The sequence below is a fragment of the Polyodon spathula genome, chromosome 10 (genome assembly GCF_017654505.1).
Source record: "Polyodon spathula isolate WHYD16114869_AA chromosome 10, ASM1765450v1, whole genome shotgun sequence".
In the NCBI taxonomy this organism is placed as follows: Eukaryota; Metazoa; Chordata; class Actinopteri; order Acipenseriformes; family Polyodontidae; genus Polyodon; species Polyodon spathula.
The window spans coordinates 37,097,624-37,108,878 of NC_054543.1; the positions used below are offsets into that span (position 1 = coordinate 37,097,624).

An 11,255-nucleotide genomic window follows, 5' to 3' on the forward strand; every position below is an offset into this window, starting at 1 on the left:
TTAACTGCAACATATTACATCCATAGCATCTCTTGACAAAACTTACTTGACATGAAATGTGTTTTTCTGACTACATCCCTGACTGACATATCTTCAAATAGCCAAAATAAAATGTGGTCAAACCGTCTTGTGTATTTCATTGATGTGATCAGAGAAGTTAAATACATCCCACGGGACTGTTTACGAATAATGATTTGCACATTTTTCAATTTTTTATAAAAACAGACTTGACATTAAAGCTGGAGCAGTTTAAAATGTAGCACGACAGACAGCACCAGACTATCTTTTATTTTTTTTTGTCTGACACTAAACATTTTTTTAATTGTCATTGTAATGTAGAATCCTACATTAATTTGTAATTTTTTTTTTTTGTTTAACTGTATTTTTGATCCCCATAAAAAGTGAGGAAAGTATTTTGCTTGTAAGTGTTCACAGTCAATTATAGTTAACTGCTATGCAGATTTTTAGCCATTTGTTTGTGGACTTCAATGTTTTTTTTTTTTGTTTTTGTTTTTGTTTTTTCTAACCAATTTATACCATTGAGCTTTCTGGGTCCTAAAAAAAACTGACACTAAACTAATACAGTAATTGCAAACACAAAATGCTGACTTAAGTAATAAGGCTTTTCATACTCTTTGGGTCCTTTTTAGTTATCTAAAGAGAGTCAGATCTAAATCCTGAGACCATTAATCCCACTGATGGTTCCCCATGGTTGGTGAGCAATATCACTAAATACAATACAAATACAGTAGAAAAAGGTCAGCATTAAGCAAGGTCATATTCCTTATTTTTACTATTTCTACAATGTTAATTTAGCCCAATTTGCAGCCTTTGCGCTCAGTGACTAATTGCATTACTTTTAGATTTTTTCTTTCTTTTCTTCCTCAAGACAACCAATTTGTCCACAAAGAGACTCAAAACTTAGCTTATTTAAAGTTTACCATCTGTAGGCTCATACACTGGCCTGATATCCCAATGATATGCTACCCTTTATTTAAACGATATGCTACCCTTTATAAAATTAAGGGGAGATCTGTATAATAAAATGTGGCCTCAGTGTAATGCTGTGTACATTTTTTGGGGGGCAATATTTTTGTTTTAGTTTTTAGTTTTTTACGATACACATTTTATTCTAAACTAGGCTAAACAAAAACACAGTTCAGTACAGTAGCTAACATGGAATGCAGTACAATGTAAGCAGTGCATGTGCTTGTTGTTGACGCTCAAATGGCTCTTCCTAGATGACAGCTGAAATCCAGCTTGAATCACTAGGGAGTAGGACTGATTGTTTCAATGTGGACTATTTTCACATCTCACTGGTCCCTCTCCCAGAGGAGTCTTTACAGTGAATTAGCCTGCAGACTGAACTAGTCTTTCACTCCAATGAGGGAGCTTCCCTCGGGCCAGGATTTACCTATGCTGGCAAAGCAATGGCTTGATTTCTGCTGTACCTACTAACCCAGCACAGGCACAGAAACTTTAGGTTCCAGTGACATCAATCAGTGTCACATTTCATGAGCACTGGATTCATCTCACACACACACACACCCCTACTGTCCTCACAACAGCAATGCAGGATTTTTTAAATGTAGGCGATTTAAGGTTGTTCTGCAAGATTGCTTGTGCACAATTGATATTTTAGGGCAACATTTTATGTGGTATTAATCAGACTGTAATTGCATATTAACTGCATATTATCTATTATTTTGAAGATCTTCAGCCTGTAGGACCATATTGTTTTGCCTACTGCTTAATGTATTGAATGCCACCTGTACTCTTTATATACACAGCCCATCGGGTGTCCTCAGTGGCTCACCTAGCAAAGGCAATCTTTTGTACAGTGGTTACAACGCTAGCTTGTAAACTGTCTATTCTCGAGGACATATGAGGCACTACTATTATGGATACTCCTTACCCTGCAGGTGAGAAAATGTAATGGAATATGAGCTTGAAGGTAAGAATGGTCGGAGGGGATCCATTCTGTTTACAGGGGTTGCTTAGGAGACAATCCCTCATTCACATTCAGGCACATAAAGTGCTACTGTTACTTCAGCTAAAAAGTCAAAGCCATCACAAGCATGAAGCCAGCAAAAGTCTCCTCTCTTCATATTATATAGAGCTTAGATCATTATCTGCCATTACTGCCTATTTCAGTAAAAACTGCCTCTGAAAAGACTCCTCACAGCTGATTGTTTGCAAGTGGGTTGGAGAAGCAAGCACGTTTTTGTGTCATACACTGAAGGCTATAGCTTTGCTTGTGCAACACTCTTATGCTCCCCCCCCCCCCCCCCCCCCAATTTCCCATTGCAAATTATGATCTAAGTAAAACAACAACAGAGAATACACAACACACATAACATGATATTAAACACGTCCACATATAAAGCCTCTGCTAAGCTGTACTACTTTTTTTTTTTTATCTGTTTTTATTTTGTAAAAGCTAGCAACTCCTACTTATTATCTCAATACAGTTTGCCATGGCATCAAAATTACAGTGTTAATATTTATTGAATGCATTACTTTGGAAAATGTACTTAAAACACACACTGCAAATAAAAAATATGAGCAAAGAACAGACTATATCGCTGTGTAAACTGGACTAGAAAATTAAAGGCTGGCGCTCAATCAGCAAATTGTAAATCATTACCTTTCTGGCCACTTGTTCAGAATCTCATTACCAGTCAAACAAGGCATCTGCATCAAGCCTAGTTTCTAGCACGGTTCTTATTTACATTAAGAAAGACAGTTTGAATACAATTAGCTGGATAAGGTCACATCAAAGGAATGCAACGCTGTTGCAGCAGCAAAATATTTCTAATCAAAAGTGCATCTGTTTATCAATCCAAATACGTGGAGACTGACGAATTACGTCTGTGCATTCGTCCAAGACGGAGAACTTTTATGAAACAAAAACTTACATAAAAATGAGGTGTGTAAAGGTTAGATGATTTGTTTAAGACTTTTACAGTAAAAACAGCTTGATATATAAAAAAACCATTAGTCTTTCCTGGGATTAGCCTACGCAGAAAAAAGCCACAATGCTTTAGATACCTACAGTACATACCATGCTGGGGTTTTACTTTCCATTAAATTATCAAATGCATTGTCAATATAAACTATTTATGTGAGAACATCAAACATGCAAACAACAGACACAGTGAATGTTTGCAAACCAATTGCAATGTTTCTTTTAGTTGAAAAGCAGAGTTGGCGTTATGCTACTTTTCACATCTGGAAACAGCAACTTATGCATTTAAAAACAATTTAAAAAAATGATTTGGGGGGCTTGTGTATTGTTGTATATCAGTTCAAAGGTAAATTGTAATTGTGTTTATTTATTGCTCTTTTGTGTCAAAGACCAATGGAGCTCTAACTGTGAGTTCCTTAGCATCTCTGTAAGTTCTTGTTTTACTAAGTGTGCCATTTTTATCCTTCAACATTTTTGGATTTAAGCAAGAGACTGCCTGGAAAGCACTGCTTGATATGCCTCACACATCCTGGTTGAAAGAAGGAACACCTCATTTACGTCACTGGCCGATGTGTCTATTATGACTCTTGTGGGGGTGGATTCTTAATTGTAGTCATTTGGAATGACATAGATAATGATGATTTATTTTGAGGTACAGTAAAGATTACCGGTACAGGGCATTAGAAGCATACCCTTCCATTCGGAAGCAAGCCAAAAAACTCTCAATATCTGCAACAGACGGGGCAGGTTCAAAGTATCAAATCCCAAATTGCCAACTATGTCAGACCATCTCCCCTTCATAATCTAGCCCCTTCTGTTGGAGATCTGAAAATATATTCCAGACAGATGACATGTTAACAGAATCATTTCATGGTTCAGTGTCTTCTCACTATGATTTATCCTCCATCTGCAGGCACTGAGGTCCCTATTCAGGAGATTTGTGTGTAAGGTCCAAAAATCCATTTTGATAAAGGTACCATGCCTCATAGAGAAGCAAAACATTACTGTCTGCTTAAAGATTGCACTTTTTTGTGCCTTGCACCAATCTGTCATTATTAAATAATCAAGTTTTACGGTGCATGAATTTAACCAATATTTCACGGCAAAGAAAAAAAAAAAAATTAATACACAGACTGCAAACATTGTCACCATTAAGAGCGTAAGCAATAAGTACCTACTATTAAAGTATCTAACCTGTGCACTTTGAAAAGATTTCAAAGATAGAGATATATATAAATTATGTTTGTTTGCACAGACAAAATTTAATGCTGACCTGTCACTTTAAGCACTTGAGGGCATTCATCTCTTTGACTAAATTTATGGTCGTCGGTTTGAAAAGCTGCACCCTCTCCCTGCTACTGTAATTGTGTGACCTGTCTTACACCAATGGAAAGGCAAACTGCTCTTGTGCCCTGAATCTTTTTTTGTGACACAGTGGCTTGATTCGCACCTGGGGTTGGAAAGATGGAGATAACATTGTGATGAGGAGCCAATGACAGCCTCATCTGAATATGAATAGAGCTAATCAGAAATGCAAATTACAAATCAGAAGGACACATTTAAAATGTGGGTGATAATTGTGTGACTGTGCAGATAACAAAAGGGCAAACACTTGTATCAGCAAATCTTTTAAATGGCTATCAGTCAGGATTAAAAGGTGTACATGAAGGAAACATTAAAGTAAGGAAGTATTTGCTGATCTACTGTATGAGACCAAGATTTTTGAGCCTTATAGTTTCCTGTGCTTCAAAAAAGTATTGTAAAACAGCCTTCTGCTATGCAAATTGAGACAAAACAGCTGTTTCCATTACAAAACTAGAACCAAAAAACACTTTCTTTTAAATCGTGTTCGTTTCTCATTATATCCCTCGTAGCTGAGCCATATGTCTGTCCCCCTGGCTTCAATCTGCCCCGACGTTTGTGGACTTCGCTGAACCGCTTCAGAACAGGGCAGGGTCAATGTGCTGCCAACCTCGTTCACTGGGGTCAAGCTACCGACCCTTCCTGCAGCTTTGGAGCCCGACAAACCATGTCACACATCGTCGTCGACTGCCCACTGACCAAGTTCCCCGGTGGACTGCCGGCTTTGCACCTTGCTGATGATGATGCCGTTCAATGGCTTGGCACGACACGCATACAATAGAATAGAATTATGTAACATTAACATGGAATTTCCCTTTGAAAATATGCATGTTATTTTATTAATACATGTATTTCATTTAATACACATTCCAATTTTCATAATTTTGTATTTTCTTAAAACAGAAGCCGGGCTGAAGCGCATGTATAGGCAGAGCTGAAGTAATAAGTCAAGAGAGCCATCTAGTGTCTTACCGTGGAATCTTGAATAAAGCTTTCACAGGGTGCATTTCAGATAAGGGGGGATCTCCATCACCTAGTTCAATAGCTGTAATTCCAAGTGACCATACGTCACAGCGAGCATCATACGAAGAGTCATACTGTTGCTCACAAGCAATGACCTGTCAGGTAAGAACAAAACAAAGCATTAAACCTTCACACGCCTTCAAATTTACTGCCCCGTGGGATGCATCTTGTAATTTATAGTCATATAATTCTGATAGCAAAGACACATACAAATTTGTTTTCTGCCATTTAACAGGACTGCTTTTATTTGTGTGACAGTAATAAAGTACTGAAATGCTTCTGTTCTAAAGATATTCATTTATTCGAGGGAATTCTAATTTTGTCATTAAAACACTTCTCAAGCTTAAAGAGATCTTTCTATTTATATGGTATGGAGGGGAAAAAAGTAAGTAAAAAGTCCCCTGATCATTATACATTTCCTTGACGTCTTTGTTATGTACCTCTTTTTAGGTTTGGAAAATCTCAATATAACCACTCAAGCAAAACCAACCCAATAATAATCAAAGAAAGTGGTCAAATATGGTCATCCTGCTGTAAAAGCGTACTCTTGTAAGGGATGTGAGTGAAGTGTGAACATCCTTTCTTTTTGAGTTTTAGATGAGAGCAATTTCACAAGCACAGTTTGTACCATAAACAAGTGTGCATGCAAACACTTGACTGAAGATCACTGTTATTACACATTACATAAATTGCACATACTGTAATCAGCAAGACATACTGCAGTGCAGATCTGCAATCACAGAGTAACATTATACATGTGTGTTGGTACTGTTTCTATATGGCTTTATTTATTTACAAAAACCAAATTCTATTCAATTAAAATCAACTGTAAATTATTACAAATTTGCACTGGGCTTTGGTACGTCAATAGTAATCCAGCAGACCGAATCTACACCAGCTACTACAATACCTTCTTCAGGTATCTTTTACAGATTTGCCATTGGAAAACAAATACGAAAAGGTTATTGTCAAATGTTAATTGCCTCCTGGCGACATTACCATTTAAACTGAGATTGTTTTGAGGGACCTTTTTTGTCAGAAAGCTCTTCTCTTGATTGCAATAATCAGAATTTACTGCCAAATTCTAACATCTTAATTGCTCTCCAGTGCACACCCTCAAAGTGTCAGACTGTTCTGAGCGAACTCCTGTCCAATAAGCTGAGGGGAAACAGACTCCTAGTTATTAACCTTGGGATAACCTTCATTCCCAAGGTACAAGCAGGGGAATGCTGAACCAAACCAGCAAGAGCTTTTTTTTTCTTACACAGTTAATTTGAACTATTCTTAATCTGTAGAAGTGAAAGAGCTTAAGTGTTTTTCCCCAGCCACAGAGTGTATATTAAAAAAAGGCTGCAGGTGGATAGTGCAATAATGGGCAGTCAATATAAATCATTTCAATCTCTCTGATTTACCCACCTCAGGTGCCATCCAGAATGGAGTCCCAACAGATGTATTTCTTCGTAACCGAGCACTTGTGAGTTGAGCTGAGACTCCTGGAATAAAAGTTAAGTTTATTTTTCTTATTTAAAACTAAGTACAGTTTGCAAATATATCTTTTGAACAGTTTTTTTGTACCTTTATTCCGTTATCAGCTTTACTCCCCAACCCAATACCAAAGAGAAAAGCACATTTAAAGACACTTCCATCTATTTAAATATATTTACAGCATTATTCCACTCTTAATAAACAGCAATTAAATATTCTTTATCGAAAAACACAATTTATTATTTGGCATGACAGCTTACCACACACCACTGTAAACTGGCAATACTAATTTGAAATTAAGTGGGACAACTTTTTGTATCTGCATGAGGCCACTTCAGTTTTTACATAGAAGGAATAAACATGCCTTAGGCAAGTTAAGTCATTTGCCAAAACAGCTTCCCTTTTATATGCAAATTAAATTTAAATTAGCAGTAATAGCAGTTAAGCTATTGCTGCTAAAAAAGTAAGTTTTACAGAGAGAAACAAACTCAGACAGCTTCTTTCCAAATATTTCCTGGATACAATTTTCTTTCTGTATAAAAATAACATTTTTTTTGCAGGGGAGGAAAAAAATAGATTATCTGTCAGAAATTCGTGAGGTGCTCCATCTGTTAAACCGAAATCTCCCAAGACTCAGACTGAGGCAAACACAGAGCTCGCAGAGCCCCAGAAACACTCAGGCTTTCTGAGCAGGCGATAAATTGCTGCCTTTGGCTAAACTGCACACATCAGAAAAATAAATGCAAAGCAGTCATTACCAAAGTCAACGAGCTTGACTCCTCCTTCTGTTGTCAGAAGAATGTTGTTCCCCTTGACGTCACGATGAATGATTCTGTTACTGTGCAAATGCTGAAGACCCTGGACCAAAGATCAAGAGAATAGCATCTTATTTAGAATCAATTACCCTGTTATTAGAGAACCTAATTAGCACAATCTGCAATTCTATTATAGGTACAGCTGCCCCCTGTATCACATGTTTAATATACCCCTGCTGTTATAGATGCAAGTCTATTATCTGCAATAACAGCTCCAATGCGTGAAATGTATTCAAAAGGAAATTGCACCCTCTACTGTCATTATAGACTTGATGAACATCCTTACCAAGAGAGCTCCATATAAGACGTATGAGATTACAGCTTCATCCAACCGTTTGCCACGCTTGAGCAGTCCTGTGATGAGATCGGTGACAGAACCCCCATTACAAAGCTGTGAAAGAGTGAGACAAAACAACTCTTGCATTACTCACCGCACTTGTTTATGGTACAAAATTCTACTCCAGGCTTCTACTAAGCTATAAAATCCCAGCCAAAAATCTGAAAACATCTGCCACACCAACTTCTGCGTATATGGTCTGAACTAATAAATTGTTAAGCAAATGCCACATGTATTCTGGAACTTAAAGCTGCGTGTCCTCGTTGCAAATTGAGGCACCGTGTCCTTGACAAACAATTGTAACAGCTGGCAAACTTGTCACATGGAATCATTGCCGGGCTGGCTGCCCGTGTGTGCCCTACTCCTAATGACAGTATTGACACAGGCATTTCAATTTTTTTGTAAACCCTGTAAATTCAGAGTTGCAGATACCAATTATCTTCTTTTGTTTCACACATGCTTTTTAAACTGTTGTACTGAATGGTACCCTTAAATTAACAATAAGTCAGAATGGTAGTTCACTGTAGTGAGATGTAGTGAGGTGTCTTTTTGACAGTTTTTATTTTTATTTTTATATAAACGTCTTAGACATTTTGTACATTTGGGGGGGGGGGGGTGGTATACTACCATATAATCAACCCAAGCCATTTACAGAACATCATGTCACGTATACATTTTAATTATTAAAAAAAAAAAAAGTTCTACTTCTACTTTTTTGGACACTCCTCCTCCTCCTCCTCCTCCTCCTCCTCCTCCTCCTCCTCCTCCTCCTCCCCCCCCCCCCCTCCCCCCTCCAACCGTCCGTCGTATTTTAAAACAGCAACCATATTGGTATAGACTATCACGGGAACAGATGTTAGTCACATGTCTTGGAGAACGGTTGTTTCCACAACAAAGAGATGAAACATTCTGATCAAAAAATGCACAGCTTGTCACAATCAGTTTTCACTAATGGACTGCTATGCATCAAAGGTGTGTGTGTGTGTGGATAACAGACATTGTAAATGTGTTTTGAACTACAGTATAATTTAATCATTTACAGGCTTTATAAGGCCTTTTTGTCATTACTTTTGCCACTCTCTGAGTATGTATGATACCGAAATCAATTTTCTGAACCTGATTCCTTCTCCATCTCTTCTATATTTTGGTTTGGGAAAAGATGAATCCAAAATGTAAGCTGAACTCAGCATTTTTTTTGTGTGTTTTCTGCCATGCAGCCAAATCCGAAGGTTTCTATGGAAACCAGGTGAATCAGAGTCCTTCCTATGTCCTTATCATTCACTGTACCAAACAGCTGGGATGTGTATTTCTAAAATCCATCACCCCTGTAGTGTGTTTTGCTATGGCATTCACAATCTTGTTCTGTAGGGCTGCTTGTCTAAAAGCACACACAATGGGGTGCAGGGGTGCAAACCACAGAGACATTTTTTTAAACATTTAAATAATATTATTAATATGATGTAAATAAAAACTCACCTCCAAAACCAACCAAAGTTGACCTCCAGATAGAACGTCAGCCTTGTAGAACATCCCATAAAATTTGACAACATTTGGATGATTAGAAAGGGAATGCAGGATGTTATACTCTGCTTCAATCTCCTCATCAACATCCTTCAATAATTTAAAATAAACAATTGAAATATAATATACAGTACCCCCTTTGAGCATGCATAACAATACCAAGTATGTCAGTGACATCCATCTCCTGCCACAGCTCTGCAGTGCAGCCTATCAGTAAGAGGGGAAGGTAGATCACCATAGCCTATATTGCATGCACTTGCATAAAAATAAGTTAGACACAAAGCCAGGCAAACAGATTCCTTCCCATTCTGTCAAATACGGGTATATGGTCTTTTTGTGGTTATGGGGCTCAGCAAAACACATTCAACTGCAGAGCAATGAGATGGAAATGTCCATCAGTAGATTAAATGTAGACTGGAACCTGGAGGTGGATTGCTTCATCTCTCACATGGCAGTATTGCTATGGCCACACAACATATACAAACAATCACATTTATTTCAGAGGCTTGGCTAGAAAGGTGAACATTGACTTCTGTAAGTATGCCCTGCAAAGTGAAGTAACCCAGTTCAATGTGCTTACATTTATAGGGTCCAAAACCTTTACAGCAGCCTCACTTCCATCTTTCTTGCTATTGACCTTGTAGACTTTACCATAGGTGCCTTTCCCAATAGTCTCTACAATTTCCCAGTGATCCGATGGGTCTGCCAGAGCTTCAAGACCAATCATACTGGACTTGTAAGGGAAGAGTCCATACAATGACCTCCTAAATGAATAGAACACCAATTAGAATGTATTACTCTAAAGCAAAACTCACTCAGGTGTCGTTGTCCATCAAATCAACAGTATGAAGGTCACTCTTGAAATCAGGACTTAAAGGATGTGTTGCAGTAAGAGTACCTCTGTTAAGAAAGGGGAACAAGACTAAAAGGCTACAGTATGCACAAGAGCTCAGAAATTGGGCTATGGAACAATGGTCAAAGGTGCTTTGGACTGCTGATGGATGGACAACGACACCTGTGCCTTCTGCCAGTTCTGTTGTCAATTCAATGTTTGTCTTCTTTCTATTCCTTAAGGATATTATCTTCAAGTATTGCTTGTTAGATAGCTTTTGGGTCTTCCCAGTCCTAGGTTTGTCGATTACAGATGATGTTTCTCTATACTTGCCGATTATGCTTCGGATACCACACCTTGAAAATCAAGTGATACGAGCTACTTCACTCAATGTTTTTCCTTCTTTATGCAAGTCAAGGTTTATTATAATAGTAGAAAACACTAGTGGAGGCTTTGAGTAAATTGTTGATGCTCATAATGCAAATGCAACATGTCTAAGACTTTTACACTTCAGCAGTGTATATATTTGGCAAAAAAAAAAAAAAAAAAAAAAAAAAAACATATTCAAAAGATTTTCAGCAATTGTCCACCAATTGTGCCCTTAAAAAAATACTGAGATGCACTTACAGTAGGCGAAGCCCAAACTCCAAATCTCAATCAATGATGAAAATTCACTTGTTTTTGTGGAGTTGAATTATACCATCACACGACTGCCAGTCCTGCTTTCATGGCACCGTAAAAAGACCACTACTATCTGTAATCATTACAAGGCCGGCTATTTTGCCTCAGAAACTACACAATTGAAGAACAACCACAGGAAAAACTAATTTATTTTTCAAAGGTGTAAAAGTTTTACTTTTGTTGCTCTATGACTGTTTTCAGAATAGTCTTCTCTGTGCCCTGCTGGAGGAT

General features: G+C 37.7%; 1 protein-coding gene across 1 annotated transcript in view; it reads right to left on the reverse strand.

Annotated features, from left to right (window-relative positions):
• Positions 1-10,271, reverse strand: part of LOC121321473 (myosin-IIIb-like) — an 83,005-nt gene extending 72,734 nt beyond the window's left edge. Inside the window, exons 1-6 of the mRNA XM_041260438.1 lie at positions 10,092-10,271; positions 9,467-9,601; positions 7,940-8,044; positions 7,597-7,696; positions 6,770-6,846; positions 5,303-5,448 (exon numbers count right to left, since the gene is read on the reverse strand). Coding sequence (XP_041116372.1) covers positions 5,303-5,448; positions 6,770-6,846; positions 7,597-7,696; positions 7,940-8,044; positions 9,467-9,601; positions 10,092-10,238 — 710 coding nt within the window. The 5' untranslated portion in view covers positions 10,239-10,271. The remainder of the gene's footprint in view (positions 1-5,302; positions 5,449-6,769; positions 6,847-7,596; positions 7,697-7,939; positions 8,045-9,466; positions 9,602-10,091) is intronic.
• Positions 10,272-11,255: the final 984 nt, after the last annotated feature.